At 39.4% G+C, this 23737-nt stretch overlaps 1 protein-coding gene and 1 pseudogene across 1 annotated transcript; one reads left to right on the forward strand and one right to left on the reverse strand.

Annotated features, from left to right (window-relative positions):
- The first annotated feature begins 1229 nt into the window (after positions 1-1229).
- On the forward strand, positions 1230-1953 carry LOC123600542 (annotated as a pseudogene).
- A 6367-nt stretch (positions 1954-8320) lies between these two features.
- On the reverse strand, positions 8321-9268 carry LOC123602722 (olfactory receptor 5B12-like). Its single transcript, XM_045487190.1, has one exon. It carries the CDS (start codon positions 9263-9265, stop codon positions 8321-8323), a length of 945 nt encoding a protein of 314 aa, XP_045343146.1. The 5' UTR covers positions 9266-9268.
- Positions 9269-23737: the final 14469 nt, after the last annotated feature.

Here is a 23737-nt window from a genome sequence, read left to right on the forward strand (position 1 = left end):
TGTCATCCAAGCTTCGAGGGCCTGAGTAATGAGAGTAAGAATGAGTTCCAAACATAAGAAAACTGTTCCAACCCAAAGTAAAATATGGATCTCAATGAAAAAACTGAGTGAATGGCTTGTGCAGCCAATGATATGGTCAGAGGAAAGGCGGAGTGAGACACACGGGGCGATCAGAAGAACTGAGTGGGCATAGTATGTGAGGAAAGACAAATCAGAGAGTGAGGCTATCAGACTTTAAAACTAATCCGTAATCTAGAGACTAGATAGATATTGCTTCCCACCTTTACCAAGGCAAGATAGAGATCGGGATTTCATCCTACGAATAACATCAGAGCTAACTCTACTTAACCGTTTTTCATGATTATTTTATGAACTCTCACAATTGCCCCTTCGCATTACATCTTCAGTTTTAGAGATGAAAAAGAATGAGGCTCAAAGAACTTAGGTTAGGAAAGTGTCTCCCAGATAGTGTGTGTTAGGGTACAATCTGAACCATATGCACCTCGTCCCAGAGCTTGAGTCTCCCACTCAATGCATTTCCTTCTCTTCAGGATTGCCTTCCTGGTGGTACATGTCTGTAGCCGCAGTTCTACTTTCCCTGTATGCCCCTATGGCCCCACTGGGAGTCCCACATCTAAGAATAGTATCATAGCCATTTCATTACTCCTAACAACCCATTAAGATGGGTCCGATGGATTTGAGGGCTGACTGTGAATAGAATTAACTCAATTCAATTCAAGTTTCAGTTACTGTCATGGGATTTCGGAATTGGTCTGCCTGGGATGAAGCTTGACTCTGCCAGTTAACATTTGGGTAAACTTGGGCAAATTACACAACCTTGTTGAGCCTAAGTTACCTCATAAAAGAAATGAGCATGAAGGCTAATTGTTTTGTCTTGCTTGCGCTTCAGGTTTGAAGAACACAAGATTGCCATCATTGAAACAATCCGCAGAGCCATTTACACATTTCCACCTCACTCTACTCTCTTTTCCATTTAACACTCTGTTCCTTTACTTCTCATCACTACAGGGCATCCTGTGATTCCCCACCGACATTCATGGGGCACAACACAGAAGTGACTGAGTTCATCCTTCTAGGATGTACAGATGCTCCAGAATGTCTTTATGACATTCCCCCTCATCTACCTCTTCACTCTAGTTGGAAATCGGTGTGGGGGGGGGGGGGTGGGGACTGTGCTGATTCTGTTGGGCTCTTGTCTCCACACTCTCATGTGCTTTTTCCTCAGTGACCTGTCTCTCAGGGATTTTTGTTACAGACCCAAGGTCATGGCAGGATTTCTTATAGGAAACAAAGTCATCTCCTACAATGCATGTGCTACTCAGATGTCCTTTTTTTGCAGTCTTCGCCACTGTGGGAAGTTACCTCTTGGCTTCAGCGGCCTATGACCGCTACGCTGCAGTGTGCAAATCCCTGCCATCACATCACCACCATGACTACTCACTAATGTGAGTGCTTGTCTGGTCACAGGCTGCTATGTCTGTGGTGTTCTAAATGCCTCTGTAAATATTGGAGATACCTCCAGTCTCTCTTTCCATATGTCCAATGTGGTTCGTCATTTTTTTCTGCAATATTTCAGCAGTCAACAGTTCTGACTTGCGCTGATAAGTACATCAGTGAGTTGGTTTTTGTCTATATAACTGGCTTCCTTTTTTTCCTCTCATGGTTATCTTTATTTTCTGTTTATATTTATCACCATCTTGAAGATGCAATCAGTTCCGGGGTATCAAAAGGCTTTGTCCACCTACGTTTCCCACCTCTCTAGTGTCCATCTTCAATGGTACAGTCACCTTCATGCATATACAGCCCAGCTCCAGGAATCCTATGGACACACAAAAAAAAGCATTTATTATATGTATCTCCAAATTAAAACATAAACTCCGTGTAAGCAGTAGCTTTGTCTGCTTTGTTCATAACTCTACCCTCCATAGCTAAATGAGTTTCTGGATCATAGGAAATATCAGTAAATATTTGTTAAATGAATGAATGATAAATGAAGCTTTAAGTTCAATCATATCAATATATTGGATATTTGGATCATGAATATTTATAATTCATCATTCATAAAATAAAACATCTACGTAGAATTATAGAACATTTAGAGTCATGACTAGTGTTCTTTTTTGCTGAAATATTTTTATTTACATTCTCACTCAGTGCTTTTAATCCCCATTTATGGTTACAATGATTTTCTGGAAACTACACTGTCATTCCATAGGAACGACGTCTCACTGATTAGTAAATAGCACATCAAATAGATTCTATTTAGTAAATCATAAAAGGACATAAAGTATAAAACTATTTTAAAGTTTAATATCTCATCCAGTTTGGAAAATCACTGTATACACACTGGCTATGCAGTCAATTCCAATGATTCTAACTATCCATAGAGAATGGAAACATAACAGTACTTATGGATAGTAAGCCCAATCTACATTAAATATCCTAGCATCACAGTGTTCTTGTGTTTTATTTTGATCCTTAGGAGAGATCAATTCTATAATAAAATTCCCTGTGGGAATGTGCATGGTTTCCTTTTCTGCCTCAACACATTTGGAGGTACTCATACTCACAGTATGCGTAAGACTGTGCTTGAATGTGCTAAGAAGGTCATGCTGACACTTAGCATGGGCAGGGTGTTAGAATATAAACATTTCCTTCTGGCTCTAGATCTGTGATGATGGTGATGTATCTTCTGCTGGAACCATTTAAAAAAATTACTTTTATCTGATAAAGGGCTAGCATCCAAAATCTATAAAGAACCTATCAAACTCAACACCCAAAAAATAAATAATCCAGTCAAGACATCGAACAGAAGACATGAACAGACATTTTTCCAAAGAAGACATCCAGATGGCCAACAGACACATGAAAATATGTTCAACATCACTCATCAACAGGGAAATGCAAAAAACCACAATGAGGCAGAAATCAACTGCCAGCAGAGTTGCGGTGGACCTTCTACAGATTTCGCCAGTTCTACCCCACAGGTATTTGTGTTCATATAAGCCAGCTGCCTAAATCCTTCCTTCTTCCCTCTATCCCTGCCCTGCACTCAAGTCTGGGATCCACATCAGCAGCCAGCCCAGGTCTGTGCATCTGCAAGAGTGAGAGACACCAGACTAGACCACTGCGGCCAACCCCCACTGCCATGCACCTGTACCTCAGAAAGGATCTCCGTGTTCTTGGTTCCCCTCCTAGCAGTAGAGAATGTTTACCTCTTACTCAATGTTGGTTAGTGTTGCTGTGGATATTACTGCCCTTCTTTACTGTGCTGACACAGCCTTTATTTTACACAGAAACATTGTCCTTAGTTCTCAGAGACGGCACCCTTTGTGGCGATCCTGACCTACACTAGGTATAGCACACCCCTTGTGATCTCATCCCAGGACATTGTCCTGATCCACTCCCATGAGTAGAGGGTTTTATTCTCTTTTCTTATATCAGTTCCCGTGAATTTTATCAGCATCTAAGGACAGCAGTGACTTAAGCTGTTATTCTGTAGAAAGGTAAGGAAGAGGAATCTGGGTGGACTTTTTTCCGTGATGGCTGCTGTTCCTTTCTCCTGGGCCAGCCCCAAGAGAGCAGTGCTTTCAGAAATCTCACCCTGCCCCCAGTCTTTCTTGTAAACACTGAGAGAGGTCTGTAGAGCAGAGCATGTACATGAGTGCAAATCTTTAGTTATTAATTTTAAATTTTTGATGGATCCTTCTATCAGTAACTATAGAACCTAAGAGCATCTGTCACAGGTAGGCTAGCACTCTCATCCCATCTCTTTGCCTATCTTTGATTATATTTGGCGTTAGATAGCTGCCTTGTGAGCTCAGCTCTCTAATGAGTTTAATAAAAAGCATAAAATTGCAGAAAGCCTGGTTATTTTTTGTAAGGATGGTACTAATGCTGATTCCAGATTGATGCATTCTAGGTCAGTGCTCAAAATTCACTTCTTGATAATGTAGGACATCTTGAAGAATAATCAAAACTTAGCATTACCTTCCTTAGTAATTCTACATGGTCACCAATACAGAAAGAACAAGAAATCCTTCAAGAAATCCTTCAATAAAGCCTTCAAGAAGTCTCACGCAACATTGCTTTCAACAATTATTCTCAATTATAATGATATTGAAAAGACATATTCATTCATATTCATTCATCTGTTAATGAATATATTAAGTCAACAAAGTATTTATTGAGTTCCAACTCAATAAGACACAACTCAGCCTCTGTGTTAGATTCTGATTATACACAGAAGAACAAAAGAGATATGGTTTCTGCATGAGTACATTTTGGTTGGATGGGGAAGAGACATCAAAGTCACAGAGAAATATATAATTACAGATTTTAATATGTATTCTGAAAATATAGACCAATGTACACAGAGAGGGCATAAGAAAGGAAGCTGATGTTAAATAGGGCTGGAGAAACACTTCCAGAATGGTAGAGGGAGGGCCTCTGAAAATCTGCCCCTTCATAAAAGCAAAGACAACACAGGCAAGAGGTTTCCCAAAACTTTCAAAGCTCTAGAAATAAACCAAAGGCTTGCAACAATCCAAAGCGTGTGTACTCAAGAAAAATGGCTGAGTCTAGATAATAATAGTGAGCTTTCTGGTATCTTCACTGCCCTACTTCCCAATTCTGTGTTAGCTTTGAAAACCAGCAGAACCACAGGAGCTGAGAAAAACGTCAGCCTGACAGCAATTGGAGAAAGAAGAATGTGTCTGGAGTCCCTTAAATGGCCCCAAACCCCAAGAAATGTCACTATTAAATTACAGTGGCCCCCAAACTCAAGAAATGTCACTATTTCACCTGTCTGGCAGCTTTCTAGAAAAGCTCCATTCACAATTTTTTAAAAAAAAATTTTTAACGTTTTATTTATTTTTGAGACAGGGAGAGACAGAGCATGAACAGGAGAGGGTCAGAGAGAGGGAGACACAGAATCCGAAACAGGGTCCAGGCTCCGAGCTGTCAGCACAGAGCCCGACGCGGGGCTCGAACTCACGGACGGCGAGATCATGATCTGAGCCGAGGTCGGCCACTTAACCGACTGAGCCACCCAGGCGCCCCTGCATTCACAATTTTAATCTTTATTTCACCTGACACAGTTCACCCTGTAAGAAAAGCCTTATTCCTAGAGCGTTTGTAAAAACATTGAGAAGTGATTGTTCACCAATATAATTTCCTAAGATGGTAGCACCGTTTGAGGCCAAGCAATCACCTGATCATACTCTTAAAACAGATTTTTGGGGAGGGGCGCCTGGGTGGCTCAATCGGTTAAGAGTCTGACTTTGGCTCAGTCATGATCTTGTAGTTCATGCGTTCCAGCCCCACACCGGGCTCTCTGCTGTCAGCACTGAGCCGGCTTCGGATCCTCTGTCTCCCTCTCTCTCTGCCCCTCCCCCACTTACACCCTCTCAAAAACAAACATTAAAAAAGAATAGTGATTTTTGGGGAAATGAGAAATCCATAGTGGGCTTTGAAATACTCCAGTATATGTGTGGGGATCACAAAGCATCATGTACATGTGCAAGACTGTTTGCAGGCACAGAAAGACCTGAGAAAGACATAATCTTTCACTGGAGAGTCTGCACAGGAAGAAGTGCAAATTAAGGCAGATTTTTAAGTCACCAGAGCATTGAAAAGATGCTCCAACACAAACATACAGAACCCCTGTTCAAGGCTTGGAAGAATTAATGGAAAAATCTGTCCAATCATTAGTTGACCACTCAGCTAAGTGAGGAGCAACTCCAGTGGCTATGCACAACAAAAAGTACAGAATTAACATAAGCAATCTAGGAAAATCACGAAACAAACAAACAGCATTACCAAAAACAGTAAGTCCTAGAGGGTGGCAGTGGGGAGACCTGATTTTGAGAACATTCTACATTTTAGTACTTAAAATGCCCATATTTTAATAGCAAAAAAAAAATGTATCACACAAAGAGGGAAGCATGACTAATACTAAGGTTGGACTTAATAGAAAAAGATGTAAATCAGATATTATAAATGTGGCCAAAGAACTAAAGGAAACCACGTTAAAAGAATTAAGAAAAGTATGAGAACAATGTCTCACCAAATAGGGAGTATCAATACAGATATAGAAATTACTTTTAATAACACAAATAGAAATTCTTGAGTTGAAAAGAAAGATAAATAAACTATAAAGTTCAATAAATGGATCAGCAGCAGATGGGAACTGGCAGAAAAAAAAAGATCAGTAAACTTTAAGACAGATCAGTTGAGCACTCCAACTTGAAAAACAGAAATTTTTTAAAACATTTTTTTCTTAAGTTTATTTATTTTTGAGAGAGAGACAGAGTATGAGCGGGACGGGCATAGAAAGAAAGAGACACAGAATCTGAAGCAGGCTCCAGGCTCTGAGCCATCAGCACAGAGCCCAGTGCGGGCTTGAACCCACAAACCGCAAGATCATGACCTGAGCCAAAGCCAGACACCCAAGCAATAGAGCCACACAAGCACCCCCAGAAATTTTTTTTAATGAAGAAAAAATAAACAGTCCCAAAGAACAGTAGGATACTGCAAGTGTACCAACATATGCCAACTGAGACACTCAAAAGGAGAGACAGGAGCAGAAAGAATATTTTAAAAAACAATGGGCTAAAACTCCCCAAATCTGTGGAAAGGAATGGACGTACATATAGATTCAGAATTTTTGACATAGTGAGACTCAAAATTTTAGCAGATTTGTATATTAACAAATTCATAGCATTACACACAAATAAGTTATTAATACTATTGTAATTCTTGGTGCTTAAATTTTAAATATCAAATATTATATTTTTATTTAAGTGAATAAAAATACGCCTTGTCATCCTTTTCTTTTTACTGTATTGTTATGTGTTTTCTCTATTAAACCACCATAAAAATGTATTATTTTTAGATAGGACTCATTAATATGGAAATTTGGCTAGGAAAATAAATGCCCATGTGAAGGTATATATTTTCATTAGAAACAAGAACAAACAAAGAATCAATAATAATTCTACATTCAAGGAACTTTGGAAGTATTTTCATACAGTTTACTTTTTTCAAACATAAAACATAATGCTTTTTCATGTGTAGAAAGATAAAGTAAAAATAATTTTTAAAAACCAAGCATATATATACATGCACACACACACACACACACACACCCATATTTCCATTAAGTGAACTATTTATGTTAAGAATGTGTTCTGAGGGGCGCCTGGGTGGCGCAGTCGGTTAAGCGTCCGACTTCAGCCAGGTCACGATCTCGCGGTCCGTGAGTTCGAGCCCCGCGTCAGGCTCTGGGCTGATGGCTCGGAGCCTGGAGCCTGTTTCTGATTCTGTGTCTCCCTCTCTCTCTGCCCCTCCCCCGTTCATGCTCTGTCTCTCTCTGTCCCAAAAATAAATAAATGTTGAAAAAAAAAAAATTAAAAAAAAAAAAAAAAAAAAAAAAAAAAAGAATGTGTTCTGAGACACCAAAAGAATTGCTTTAAATTCTACTATGCCAATAGACTTATCTCATGTATGTCTTAAATAATTTCTCCTTCTGTGGGTGTGTGGATTTCATGAGTTTCTCATGAATTATTTATGTGAATGCCTGTGCTTATACATACATGTGAATATACATGTTCATGTGCGAGTGTGGATGAATATGCTTATTAAGAAGAATTTTTAGGAGTGCCTGGGTGGTTAAGTGTCTGACTCTTGACTTCAGGTCAGGTCATGATCTCACACTCTGTAAGTTCGAGCCCTGCATTGGGCTCTGCACTGACAGTGTGGAACCTGCTTGGGATTCTCTCTCTCCCTCTCTCTCTGCCCCTTCCCAGCTTGCTGTCTCTCTCTCTCTCTCTCAAAATAAATTTTTAAAAAAGAAAAAAAAAGAAGAATTTTTTTTTTAATTTTTTTTTTCAACGTTTATTTATTTTTGGGACAGAGAGAGACAGAGCATGAACGGGGGAGGGGCAGAGAGAGAGGGAGACACAGAATCGGAAACAGGCTCCAGGCTCTGAGCCATCAGCCCAGAGTCTGACGCGGGGCTCGAACTCACGGACCGCGAGATCGTGACCTGGCTGAAGTCGGACGCTTAACCGACTGCGCCACCCAGGCGCCCCAAGAAGAATTTTTAAAATAATAACATTTATTGGTATTTCTTCTTAACCTATTCTTTGGTATCATATTTTTTAAGACTTTGGCTTTGTAAACTCAATCAATAGCTTGGAAAATTACTATAACAACTTATAAATTTGTGGGCTGGACAAGCATTTTCTCTAAATAGATCTGAGGTGGATGAAAGTGCCTTATTGTTGATGCTTTATACTTAAAATATGAATCCTATAGAAGACTTTGCCTTCCCTATGGCCTTTTTAAAGGCACTCTTGACCTCTTTGTTCCTCAAGCTGTAGACCACAGGATTTAGCATGGGGATGACCATGGTATAGAACACGGATGCCACTTTGTCTGTGTCCATGGAATGGTTGGCGCTGGGCTGTAAATACATGAAGGTGCCAGTCCCGTAGAAGATGGACACTGTAGTGAGGTGGGAGGTGCAGGTGGAAAAGGCCTTCTGGCGTCCTTCAGATGAGCGCATCCTCAGAATAGTAATAAATATAAACAGGTAGGAGATCAAGATGACCAAAACAGAAAAGAGATTATTCATGCCCACCACCAAAAAAATAACCATTTCACTGATGTAGTTGTCTGAACATGAGAGAGCCAGAAGAGGAGGAGCATCACAGAAAAAGTGATCAACCACACTGGCTCTACAGAAGGAGAGCCTGAAAATATTCCCAGTGTGGATGGATGCATTCAGGAAACCACAAATGTAGCAGCCCATGACCAGACTAGCACACATAACTGTCGTCATGGTGGTGGTGTAATGCAGGGGTCTGCACACTGCTACGTAGCGGTCATAGGCCATTGAGGCCAAGAGGAAACTTTCTACAGTGATAAAGGCTACAAAGAAAAAGAACTGGGTGACACAAGCATCATAGGAGATGACCCCGTCTCCTGTAAGTGATCCAGCCATGACCTTGGGAGTGATAACAGTAGAGTAACCAAAGTCCACCAGAGACAGGTGACTGAGGAAAAAGTACATGGGAGTATGGAGACGAGAGTCCAAGAGAATCAGCACCATCATCCCCAGGTTCCCCATCAGAGTGACAAGATAAATGAAGGCAAAGATTAAGAAGAGAGGAATCTGCAGTTTCGGGTCATTGGTTAACCCCACAAGAATGAACTCAGTCACCTCAGTGCTGTTCTCCATGGGGATCAGTTGGGAATTATATGGCTGCCCTGTAGCAAGGAGAAAAATCGAATCAGAATTATAAATGGAGAGCACTCCGATGAAATCAGTCAGCATGTTCACTCTGTGCCTTATTTCAGTATTGCAAGAACTTGCTTCCAAGGATCTCTAAAACGAAAGCATGGTTGTGACAACAAAACGCAATCTTTTTTTTTCAATTTTTTAACATTTATTTATTTTTGAGACAGAGAGAGAGAGAAAGAGAGAGAGAGAGAGAGAGAGAGAGAGCATGAGCGGGGGAGGGGCAGAGAGAGGGAGGGAGACACAGAATCAGAGGCAGGCTCCAGGCTCTGAGCTGTCAGCACAGAGCCCTATGTGGGGTTCGAACCCACAAACCGTGACATCACGACCTGAGCTGAAATCGGATGCTTAACCAACTGAGCCACCCAGGCGCCCCCAAAATGCAATCTTAAATCATTATACAAGATGTCAGAGAAAGGATTTGGAGATAACGCATCCCAATCTCTTCATAGAGAACTGAATTAAGGTAAAAAGAAGAAAAGAAAGGGCATATACAATGCCACCGGATTTATTGCTAAATGGAACAACACAGACTCCCAAGTCAAAGCTTACAAAACAAACACAAATTATTCTTTGTATTAAACTAGAATAGCTTAGGAAAATTAATGTGAAATTGAGTTAATTTTACTTCAAATAACCTTTTTTGTCTTGTCCATTGGGTCAAGAGCACTGTGATATGATAGTAAAAGATAGTTCAATAAAACATACCCTTAGTCAAAAATGGTCTTCGTACAGTATAGTACACATTATGTATAATTCACCACGTGGTGGAAAGAGAGTCAAAATTTATGTACAAGGAATTAAAAACATCTAGGAGCACCTGGGTGGCTCAATCAGTTGAGTGTCCAATTCTTGATTTCGGCTCAGGTCATGATCTCGTGGTAGTGAGATCAAGCACCGCATCAAGCTCTGTGCTGGGCATAGAGCCTACTTAAGATTTTCTCTCCCTCAGCCCCTTTCCTGCTCACACTTGCTCTCTCTCTCTGTCTCTAAAACAAATAAATAAATAAATAAATAAATAGCATTAAAAGCATCTAGAAAATAAGTTTTTAACTTTCGTTACATTAATAATGCTTTTAACTTTTGCATTCGGATATCCCTGATATGGGGCCATGTTAAGACCATGCTAAAAAGTTGCAAATCCCACCTCTACCATGTGGAGAATTTATGAACTTGGATAGTGTACAACATCACTGGATATTGGTTATCAAAATGGGCTGATAATGCAAAATGGAACAATGTAAGTTGTCAGATGTTCTGATTTGGACAGAGTGCTTGATCTTATGTCTGTATGGAGAGGTAGATAATATAATATGAGGCTTACAGAGAAGGGTAAAATCAAAAGCTTGATATAATTACTTAGGTCATTTGCTTTCCTCCCAAACTCCTTCTATTCTCCTGTCATATACCCACCTCCAATTTTTCGCGCCAAGATATCTCTCTATTTACGAGTGGCCATTCCAGCTGTTCCAGTAAGAATCTACTTATTTCCTGAGTCACCTTGAGTATTAACTAAAGTGTCTAGGTCTTAGTTTCCCCATCTATAAAATAGGGCTAATAATATTGTCTGCCACTTAATAAGCATTCAATAAATGTAGCCATTCTTGGAAAATTCAAGGTGTAGGTGAATGTTCCTTTTGTTCCCTTCTCACCACCTGAAAACGCTTGGAGGCAGTCATCACCAATAAGAACAATACAAATCTTGATACACTGTCACTGTTATGAACTGTGAAAGTGCATTCTGAAGCCCACATAAAATCTAATACTTGATCTCCACTTATTTTTCTAAATCCAGAATCCTTCCAAAATGGAGTCTGAAAATTTCACCCATTCAAAAATTTCAGCGAAAGAGTTTAGAGATGAAAAATCCTTAAGAGATTAATTCCTATTGCAGCAATTAGATATTTGATCCAGTGATGCATTTTATTCAATAATTTTTGTTGAATCACTTCTCTAAGCAAGAGACAGTCAAAAATACTGGAAATAAATGTGAAAATAGCAATTTCTATTTTGGAAAGTGACTCAGATATAAAATAAAATGAATAGGGGAAAATATATAGTAGGTGTGGAATCAAAAAAATGGAGTAGGGGATAGGTAAAGTTAGAAATAGGTGGGTACAATTTTAAATGTGATGGTCTGAGAGATCCTCATCCATAGAATGATATCTTTGAGCAAATACGTCGAAGGACATGGGGGAGCAAGTCCTGAGTACATTTGGGGAAAGAGCATTAACATTTGCTGTTGCAGATACATGTATGAAGAATTGAACATGCCAAGATTGTTCCAGGGGCAGCAACAAAACCAATAAGGTTGCAGTGGGAAGGAAGTTTGGGGTGAGAGAAGTTCAGTGGGGAGGAGCCATAATGACCTCATACAGTGCATTAAGCTATTAAGCTTTTATTTTGAGATTGGAAAACATTACAGGATTTAGAGCAAAGGGAGGCATAATCTGACTTCTTTTTTAAGAAGGTCACTCTAGTAGACCTGTTGGTAATTGAATTTAGCAGGATAAGGATGAAAGGTGCTGGAAAAATTAGGAGGCCATTGTAATACCATAGGTAAAAGATGACGATTTGTCTGGACCAAGATGGTAGTGAGAGAGATAATGAGAAATTATCCACTTTGGCATATATTTCAAAAGTACAGCTGACTGAATTTCCTGATAAATTGAGAAAGGGACATGAGAGAAAGAGAGGGGTCAACATTGATTCCCAAGTTTTGTATAGTGATACACAAAATAGGGTAAAGGAAACACGTGTTTGGGGAAAGAGGGAAATAGATGATTTCATTGAGTCTGAAATACCTTTTGGCCATCCAAGTAGAGTGTTGCATAAATAATTGGATATGTAATCCAGAGCTTAGAGGAGAGGACTGGCTGTCTCAGATTATATTAATTTGAATGATGCTGGTAATCTTTAATGGTTCAACATGCAGATGTTAAGTGCACATCATCAAAGAAAAGAGTTTAGACAGACAGAAATTAGAGTGTTCTAATGTTTACAAGGTTGAAAAGATTGTGAGAGTCAGTGGTAAAGGGGATATGGGAGAGAAAACAACTGCCCCAGGACACTGGTTTTGGTCAGACCAAGTAGGCAAAGAGACTTTCAGGGGAGAGGTTAAGAATGTATTGGGTTGTGTTGAAGACTGACTATAAATGCCAGAGGTCACAGTGTAATGATTTCAGGAGTTGGGCAGGAGTAGGAGCCAAGGGGATATGCAGAGATGTATGGACATTATTTTGTAGGAATTGAGGGTTTATATGACAATCCTCAGCTTTGTGATGAGTGACATGGCTAAATAAAATAATGAGATTCGTCCGATGGTTCTCAAGGTAGGGAAGGGGTTGGGAAGACTTTTTTTTTTTAAGCTTATTTATTTATTTTGAGAGAGACAGAGAGCAGGTGCAAGTAGGGAAGGAACAGAGAGAGGTGAGAGAGAATCCCAAGCAGACTCCACACTGTCAGCATGAGCCCGATGCAGGGCTCAATCCCATGACCTGAGCTGAAACCAAAGTTGGACACTCAACCCACTAAGCCACCCAGGCACCCCCAGGAAGGTGACTTTGACAGGTCAGAGTCAAGACAGGCAGAGTTCCCTCCCGCTACTAATGGTGACAGGGCCACTTATACAGAGCAGGGTAACAGGATATCTTCTGTTAAAAAACTGCTCACTTGGGGGCACCTGGGTGGCTCAGTCAGCTGAGCGTCTGACTTCAGCTCAGGTCATGATCTCGTGGTCCATGAGTTCCAGCCCCACATCAGGCTCACTGCTGTCAGTGAAGAGCCCACTTCAGATCCTCTGTCCCCCTCTCTCTCTCCCCCTCCCCCACTTGTAGTCTCTCAAAAATAAATAAAACACTAAAAAAACACTCACTTGAATCATTAGCACAGATACAGATTTCCCAAATTCTGGAAAAACAGTACGCTAAGGAATCATTTTAAAACTTTTTACTAACGTTCTTTTCTACATGTGAAATCTTAGGTTTTAATCCAACATCTTTCTGGAGGAAAAAGAAAGCTAAACCTGGTTGTATTGTATTGGAAAGAAATTAAGAACTACAATGCTTCTTTGAGGCATTTGTTGACCTATTGTCATTCTTTGCTCCACAGATGGAAACTTCTGATGGAATGGATCATTATATAGCTGGTGCTCAGTACAAACTGAAAAAATGCAGTCATCCTGACAAAGCGTCCCACCCCCAATATAAAATCTCATGTAGTCTTTAAAGAATAACACAAGTTCCAAAGCTTCGCTGAAGTGTTCCCCAGCTCCTTCCTCTTCAGACACGACTATGTCACTATGATCAGAATTCATTACTTTGTTACCCTAAAAATATTTTTATTTTTATCATAATTTATCATTTTGTATAAGTGGAAGTCATGATTCATAATGACTTACACTGTTACAGATATGGTTTATCGATCATCTGCTGTGTTCCCATCACCAAGTGCTACTTTTTACCTCACTTAATGCTCACACATCATGGAGAGATTATCCCCATTCCACAGGCATGGAAGCTGAAGAATTCTAACATCCAGTTATTTGCTTGCAGCTGGAGAAAGTTAGCAGGGCTGGGACTTGGAGCCAAGTTATTCTGAATCAAAATTTTAGCTCTTTATCATGATGAGATAGTCTTTTAATTTTTTAACATTTAACCCAAACTGGGCACAAAGTGACACATTGAGTTGACTGGCTGATGACTGGCTGGTTGAGTGATTAAGTCTATCATTGGACGTCAATGGGGATCATTAAAAAGCACAAACTTGGGAATCAAATATATCTACCAGTTTGTGTGAACTTTGGGCAAATACCCTACCTTTCTGGATCTTAACTGAATAACAAGAAATGGACCCACAAATGTTTGTGACCTACTTCAACCCCTCAAGAACTCGCATCACTAAGAAGGAGCGTGACTCTTTACTAATACCAACCAATAAGCCACATGGAGTGCTGGATGCTATTCATTCCTTCATTCTCTATACAAGCCCATATGGTGCACCAGGGTGTGTGCTAATTTCCAGGCTTCCAGTGATGAACAAGACACATTCCCTGACCTCAGGATACCTAGTGCTCTGAGACACATATATAAACTAATGAATATGATGGGCTGTTCTCTTTCTCCACCCCAAGAAGGAGCACTGTTTTCTCATTTGCTCAGAACTCTGTGATGGTGGCTGACCTTGTTTACACTACAGTCATCAGTCAATCCATGTAACAGTTAACACACTGAGTGCCCAACACCAGAGAAGTCTTTAGTGGCAGAATTAGAATTTGAGATTAGATCTATTTATGTCCATAATATGTCTTGCGTGATTTTACACATCTCCGTTTTGGTGGATTTTGTGGCTGGTTATTAACCCTGATTTTTCCTTCATTATTATCCTACATTCATTCTCTTTCTCTTCTTAGATATCATATGAACTCCCAGAAGACGATAACATTTTATATTGATACCCATTTGATCCTCTTAACAACTCTGAAATTAGTCAAAGTAACTAATATTATATTTCCTGAAAGAGAAAACTAAGATTAAAATACTTTAAATAATGTGTTCAAAGTTGAACAAGCTTATGATTAGTCTTCTTGTCACATGATAAATATACGTGTTCAGTAGGACCTCTGTAGTGTTTAGACATATAATCCCTGATTGTGCGAAGCAGATACAAGAAGTATTCGAAACATTCAAGCCCAAGCTCTGAATAAATCAAAGGAGAAATCACTTCCTTGATGCATTTTCCTGTTTACTTCTATGCATGCAAATTTGTGCAGACAGTAGATTTGATCTAGTAGATTTATAGGTTTACCTTATTCCCTGAACATGCGAGTCCGGCGCCTTCGTATGTGAGTGGATCTCAAATCAGAAACTCAGGCTGAGTGAACACCTTCTTGCAATATTTTTCTTTAATGTTTGGCCAAAATGTTTAAATTTGTCTACAGGCAGGGAGAACCAGTGAAGACAAAAATGCTATTGGCCTTGGAATAAGCTGACAAGCATTCTAGTTCTGGATCTGATGCTCACACTTCTTAGATAAATAAATCACTTAACCTCTTTGAGCTTTCATATCTTCACTTATTACATGGTGGTAGCCCCAATGCCATTCTCCCTGAAGACTTCTGTTATGATAAGAAAATAAGACAATCTCCAAAATGCCTTATACTTTTAAGGGGTGATCATCACAATCACAGCGAACATCATTATTATTTGGGTTTGTTTTCCCTGGACGTTGCCACATGCTGTTAGTAAGACCAGTCCGGGGCAAGGTCATTGTTGCTGCTAGACAACTATCAAGAAATCAGATGAAGAAATGAAGGGCCAAAGTAAGTCTGGATCTGGGGCTGCTCCCTCTGAAACGAAGCCAGATGGAGTCATGTGGGAACTTGAAAGTTTAAATAATGAGAACCAGGAAGTTTCCATTATATAATCATGGAACTCTCAGGGAACAAATACCCTCTGAGGCTCCAAAACTCTTTTTCTCACCTAACTAGGGAACAAGCGATTAAAGCGTCTACGGAGACCCAGCTCTGCTTGCTGAGGGAGATCATCAGTGTATTCACATTATTTTCAGTAATTCTCTTCGATAATGCAGAAATCAAGTCATACCATGACCTCCAAGGCTGCAATTTACATAAATGTTGGAGGATAGAGACAATGTCACTAAACAAGAAAAGTGGACCCCAGGAATCCATTCACCATAAATGTTTGTACCATTGAGAAGAAATATCAATGGATTCAACTGTTCATTGATCCCAAATGTGTTTCTGCCATAATGATGAGCCATGGGAATACAGACCTATGCAAAATAAGCATCATTCCTACACTCATGGTGCTTAAGTCTAATGAAGAAGACAGACACTAAATGAGTGAACACTCTAAGAAGCATAGAACTGCATGTAGAATGAAATGCCACATATATGTAATATATGTAGACTAGGCAGGTAATTATAAGTAGTATTTACTTCACGGTGAAGAAGCATGATGGAATCAGGGAGAGTTTTTATATTAATGCACTATTATCATTCTATTTCTGGTAGTTCTCTACATACACACACACACACATAAAGACTATAAATATATATATATATATATATATATACACATATATATGTATATATATATACATATATATAGAGAGAGAGAAAGAGAGAGACTATATATATATATATATATATATACACACATTTATAGAGACTATATATACACATGTAGGCTATATACATACTTATGAATTTATAGACAAGGTTTTTCATACATACACAAATGTATACATATATACATACACAGAGATAGTATACATAACTTAATATGTATATTGTTATATATATAACCTTATGTGTGTATATAGACAAAATTCATGGAACATATATGTTACATGAACATTTTGTGTATCTCTGACTTGAATTTTTTAACAGATTTTATTTTTTAGAGCAGTTTTAGGTTCACAGTAATATTAAGAGGAAGGTACAGAGAGTTCCCCTTACCCCCAGCCTCACACATGCATAGCTTCCCCCACCATCAAGTCCCTCGCCAGAGTAGTACATTTGTTACAAATGATCAGCTTACACTGACACATCATGATCACCCAAAGTGCATAGTTTACATTAGGATTCACATTGGGGCATCTGGGTGGCTCAGTTGGTTAAGCGTCTGACTCTGGTTTCGGCTCAGGTCATGATCTTGCAGTTTTGTGAATTCAAGCCCCACATCAGTCTCTGAACTGGCAGCATGGAACCTGCTTGGGATTCTCTCTCTCTCTCTCTCTCTCTCTCTCTCTCTCTCCCTCTCCCTCTCTCTCTCTGCCCTTCCCCTACTCATACTGTCTCTGTCTCTTTCAAAAATAAACTTAAATAAAGAACTCACTCTTGATGTTATGCATTCTATGGATTTGGATAAAAGTATAATGTTATGTATCCATCATTATAATCCATCATTGTAATATCATATGGCCCATTTTTATTGCCCTAAAATTCTCTGTGCTCCATCTACTCATCTCTCCCTCCAGCCAACTCCTGGAAAACATAGTAGTAGCCATAGCTGTGCCTTTTCCAGAAGATCGTACAGCCGGAATTAGACAGTATGTAGCTTTTTCCAAATGCATTCCTCTGTCTGTTTTCATGGCTTGCTGGATTTAAGGCTGGGAACCAGGAAGGAGATCTACACTCATGGAAACCCCAGGGGACAACACCCCCAGAAAAGCAGATTGGGACTTCCAAAGCCAGATTGGGACTGAAGGATCTAGTGACTGATGTGTTGAAGGGGATTATACCGACGTGGAGCCCCTAGTGATCAAGTTCTCCCGTGAGTATACCCACGTGTCCATGCCTCAGGTACTGAACATTTTAATTAAAATCTTGCCTGTAGGGACCAAGATATGAGGGAACTTGCTAAGGAAATTCATGGGTGTGTGAGCTGTTATTTCTTCTCTAATATACCCATCTGTTCTTGGATATAAAGAAAAAGGGGCCATCAACGTTCTTGGCAGAAGATGATGTGGACATCAGAGCAGGAAAAGACACAGAGGCTGGGGGCACTCAACCAGTCACGACTTCTGATAACCATGCTTCCATAAGTCATGTGGAGATTTTTCTTCCGCTCTGTCCCTTTGGCAGTAAATATCCCTCTGTCTATTACGCTCCTCGGCTTCTGAAGCCACATCACATACTGGGACAAAAATCTACCAAATGGCTGGTATCCCAACTTTATTGTCCACGAATACTAATCTTTATTTCCTTTTATGCATGTTGCACAACTTCAAGTGAAATTTTATTTCTCGGCCTTCTTACAATTACGTGTAGGCTGTGTGGCTTTCCAAGCTGTTCATTCCTAAGTAGTAAAGAGAGAACAGGACTTCTTACACCTGGTAATACTGGCCTCTTCCACAAGTGACTCCAAAGGTTTCTGTATGTGAGAAAAGAGATGTGGATATAAAAGCATGGGATGTGCATGCCAGTTGGAACCAATCCATACATCCTAGCATATTTGCAAGGGAATTTCTCTGTGCCTGAAAAGAACAATTATATAGCAAGCACGCACTTGGTCTCTGCCACAATCCAAAAGTAAGCGTCAGAACATTTATCAGTCTGATTGTAAGGGAGGCTGAAATATCATACAGGTTACCAAACAGGTGGAGAGAAGTACTCCAATCCAATCCCAATCAACTCCTCCTCCTCCTCCTTCTCCTCCTCCTCCTTCTTCTTCTTCTTCTTCGTACTATATTATAAACATCAAAGTTGCCAAGAGAGAAAGTCTAAATTGTTTTAATCGCAAAAAGGAAATGATAACTATGTGCTGTGATAGAGGTATTGGCTAACACTACAGTTGTAATAATATTGCAATAAATACATATGTCAAATCAGCACTTTGTACACCTTGAACTTACACAGTGTTGTATGCCAATGATATATCAATTTTTTTAACTATGAAAAAATGAGATCTCTAGCATACCCCTTTTGTATAGTTAAAGCGTACAGGTACAATAACATTACACCATTTTCAAGAAAAGGCGTATATCTGAATACATTAGTGTTAGTGCCTTTGCTGTAAAGATAATGGGGGGAAAGTGTGGAAATTAAGGAGGAAGGTAGTAAAATCATAGGATAGAGGGATTTGCAAAGACCAATTAAGACAGATTGCGATGAACTGGGGAGGAGGATTAACTCAAATTTATGAACCTACTTCCCCCATTCCCACAAAAAAGGACCCCATGTAGAAGACCACTTCAATTGCACCGTCTCCTAGATTAGCTTCATCTCTGAATTGTCATTACACTGCTGAACGTGAAAAAGACAAGCAATCAATGGTGATATTTACCATCAAAAGTTGTTCAGTGCATACTTTTGTACCACAATGTTTGACACTTAATACACAAGCACCCACACAATATAATTCTTTGAATAAAAAGCATTTCTGTCTCTCTCAGAAAAAAAAAAAAGATGGAATGATTTGCAGAGTGTAACTCAGATGACAGAAAAGGCAGAAGCAGCAACTTTTTTCCCCCTACAATGAACTAAGTCAGCCCAATGTAAGTCAGAGAGTAGACCTGAAAAGAAATATCTTAACACAAGATCCACTCAGCCGGGCAGTTATGATAGTCCCATGAAGTTTATCCATGACGTCCAGAGGAAGAAAAAGCCAAGAGCTAACAAATACTGGTGGAGTTTTCTTCATCTCCCAGGCATTTTCTAAATTGAGGTTTATTTCTACTATAAAAATATGCCAGCAGACACAGTCACACATACATGTCTTGGAAGAAATTTACAGATCGGGACAACAGGCAAAGGGAACGCTCCATAGCATTTCAACAGAAAATGGATATTTTCCAGACTGGCATGTGACTGCACTATTCATTACAGCACTTCCCGACCATCTCCTTCATCGGGGCTAGATGCTAGAGCTGCAGAGATAGATTGAACAGCTCCCCAATGCCAAGGAACATACACCTTCATCTGGCAGGGGCCATTCAGAAGAAACGAAGAATATGCTTTTCAAGGAACACAGCTTTGGGGTCAGACAGCTAGTGTGAATGCTGGCTCTGCCTCTACCAGCTGCTTAGCAAGTCATTTAGTGCCTTTAAATCTTATTTTGCCCGTTCATATAATAGGAATTATAGCGTACGTTTGATAGAGATTTTCTGAAAATCAAACGAAACAAAAAATGTAAAGCACCAAGAGTGATGCCTAGTAGGAGGCAATACTTGACAAATGTGAGGTTCCTTCCCTGATCTTTTTTAAGATCAGATGGAATTGAGATACGAATGCTGTACGCATTGAATGTGTACCTCTTGAGGAGTCTGAACATTGCAAACACTCATGATAACTTCACTACAGCTAAGGTACTAAATACATTCATCACTTCCAAAAATGTTCTTGTGTTCTTTTGTAGTTTGTCTTGTTTTATTTCATTTGAAGAATACTTAAAATGAGATATTTTCTTTTAGATTTTAAGGTGCACAATAGCATCTTGCTAACTACAGGTACTATGTTGTATAGCAGATCTTTAGAACTTATTCATCTTGCATAAAAGAAACTTTGTACCTATTGAAAAGCAATTTGTGGGGCTCCTGGGTGGCTCAGTCAGTTGAGCATATGACTCTTGATTTCGGCTCAGGTCAAGATCTCACTGTTCGTGAGTGTGAACCTCACATTGGGCTCTGAGCTGACAGCGTGAAGCCTGCTTGGGATTCTCTCCCTCTCTCTGCCTCTCCCTTGATCACATACTCTCTCTCTCTCTATCTCTCTCTCTCTCAAAATAAATAAATAAACTTGAAAGAAAGAAAGAAAGAAAGAAAGAAAGAAAGAAAGAAAGAAAAAGAAATTTCCCATTTGCCACCTGCCCTTCTCCCAGTCACTGGTAATCACTATTCTATTCCCAGTTTCCAAATTCCTTGCAGAAAACATAAAGGGAAAACTTCTTGATATTAGTCTGGGAAATAATTTCTTGGATTTGTCATCAAAAGCATAGGCAACAAAACAAAAAAAAATAGACACATGGGACTGTATCAAACTAAAAACCTCCTGTACAGCAAAGGAAACAATAAAAAAAATTGAAAAGGCATCCAATGGAATGGGAGAAAATATTTACAAACATCTAAAAAGAAGTTAATAGCCAAAATATATAAAAACCTACAACACCATAGCAAAAACACACACAAATAACCAGATTTATAAATGGGCAAAGACATGAATAGACATTCCTCCAAAGAAAACATACAAATGGCCACCAGCTTTATGCAACATCACTAATCAGCAAGGAAATGCAGATCAAAACCATATATGTTAGGATGATTAAAAAAGAAAACACACACACACACACACACACACACAAGATACGAAGTATTGGTAAGGATGTGGAGAAATTGGAATCCTAATACACTGTTGGTGGGAGTATAGAATGGTGCAGCCACTATGGAAAACTATATGGAATTTCTTTTAAAAAAAATTAAAATTAAAACTACCATATGATCAAGCAATCCATTTTTCTGGGCATATAATTAGAGGAATTGAAACTAGGATCTCAAGATATCTACACTCCCATGTTCATTTCCTCGTTGTTCACAGTAGCCAAGATAGTGAAAAAACTTAAGTGCCCAGCAACAGATGAATGATAAAGAAAATGCTGGTGGGAATGCAAACTGGTGCAGCCACTCTGGAAAAGAGTATGGAGTTTCCCCAAAAAGTTAAAAACAGAACTACCCTACAACCCAGTAATTGTCTTACTGGGTATTTATCCAAAGGATACAAAAGTACTGATTTGAGGGGGGCACGTGGACCCTGATGTTTATAGCAGCATTATCTATGATAGCCAAATTATGGAGACAGCCCAAATGTCTATCAGCTGATGAATGGACAAAGAAGAAAAAGTGGTGTGTGTGAATATATATATATATATATATATACATATATATATACACACACACACACATATACATATACACATATATATACATATATATAATGAAATATTACTCAGCCATCAAAAAAGAATGAAATCTTGCCATTTATAATGACTGGATGGAGTTAGAGTATATTATGCTAAGCAAAATAAGTCAGAGAAAGACAAACACCATATGATTTCACTTATATGTAGAATTTAAGAAACAAATCGATGAACACAGGGTAAGGGGGAAAAAAGAGAGGGAAGCCAACCATAAGAGAGTCTTAGCTATAGAGAACAATCTGAGGGTTGATGGAGGGAGGTGGGTGAGGGATGGGTATTAAGGAGGGCACTTGTTTCGATGGGCACTGGATGTTATATTTAGGTGACGAATCATTCAATTCTACTCCTGAAACCAACATTACACTATACGTTTACTAACTAGAATTTAGTTTAAAAAAAAAGAAAATGTGGTATATACATACAAGGGGGTATTATTGAGCCTCAAAAAAGAATGAAATTCCTACCATGTATAACAACATGAAAGAACTTGGAGGACATTATGGTAAGTGAAATAAGCCAGTCACAAGACAAATACTGCATAATTCCACTTACATACGGTATCTAAAATAGTAAAACTCATAGAAATTGAGTAGAATGGTGGTTGCCAGGGGCTGGGGGGAAGGGTTGAAATGGGGAGTTGCCACTTAACCAGTATGAAATTTTAGTCATACAAAATGAATAAGTTCTAGAGATGTGCTGTACAACACAGTGCCTATAGGTAACAATACAGTATTGTGCACTGAAAAAGTTAAGAGGGTAGATCTCGTGTTAGTGTTCCTACCACCACAGAAAAAGGAAGGCAGGAAGGAAGGAAGAGAGAGAAGAAGGAAGGAAGGAAGGAAGGAAGGAAGAAAGGAAGGAAGGAAGGAAAGAAGGAAGGAAGGGAGAGAGGGAAGAAGGAAGGAAGGAAGGAAGGAAGGAAGGAAGGAAGGAAGGAAGAGAGAGAAGAAGGAAGGAAGGAAGGAAGGAAGGAAGGAAGGAAGGAAGGAAGGAAGAGAGAGGAGAAGGAAGGAAGGAAGGAAGGGAGAGAGGGAAGAAGGAAGGAAGGAAGGAAAGAAGGGAGAGAGGGAAGAAGGAACAAATGAACGAACGAACGAACGGAGGGAGGGAGAGAGGGAGGAAAGAAGGAAGGAAAGTAGGTAGATAAAGACATACTTCCAACTGGCTCCCTGCCCCTCTCTCTCCCTCCCTCCCTTGGTGTCTCTCTCTCTCTCTCTCTCTCTCTCTCTCTCTCTCTCTCCCATATAGCTGAACAGAGGAGACCAGAGGACATTGAAGCAGAATGATATCAGCATCAGATCCTAGACATATGAGAATGTCTCTTAAATCAGAAAAGAGTAACTTAGGGGCACCCGGGTGGCTGTGGTGGTTAAGTGTCTGACTCTTGACTTTGGTTCAGGTCATGATCTCACAGTTCGTGAGTTCGAGCTCTGGGTCGGGCTCCATGCTTGGGGTTCTCTCTCTTCCTCTCTCTTTCTGTCTCTGCCCCTCCCCTACTCGTTCACTCTCTCTCTCTCTTTCTCTCAAAATAAATAAACATTAAAAAAGAAAAAAGAAAAGAGTACCTTGAGTTTATATAATTCTTGTTAAGAACAATTCTGGGTGTCCCCAAAATGTAGAGACACCCTCAGGGAGCTTCTGACCCACAGAGAGAACCCACAGAAGTCTGGATAGGATTCATATAGATAAATATGTGATTCACAAAGATATAAATATGATTCATATAAGTAAGTGGTGATTAGGATAAATATAATTTAGAAAAGGTCCAAGTACATTATTTTGTTTTATTTAAATATGTCTTCTGCAAAGATGAGGCACTGCTTAAAATATGCTTTAAAAATATGACATTGCTTTTCAGTTCCTCATCATCAATGAATGATGGTTATCTCGGAGGTGAATGTGGTTGATAGGATTCATCTGTTACAGGCCACTCTTGTCCTCAGTTGCTTCCTCTGTGAAATCACGATAATTAATATTA

The sequence above is a fragment of the Leopardus geoffroyi genome, chromosome D1 (genome assembly GCF_018350155.1).
Source record: "Leopardus geoffroyi isolate Oge1 chromosome D1, O.geoffroyi_Oge1_pat1.0, whole genome shotgun sequence".
Lineage (NCBI taxonomy): Eukaryota > Metazoa > Chordata > Mammalia > Carnivora > Felidae > Leopardus > Leopardus geoffroyi.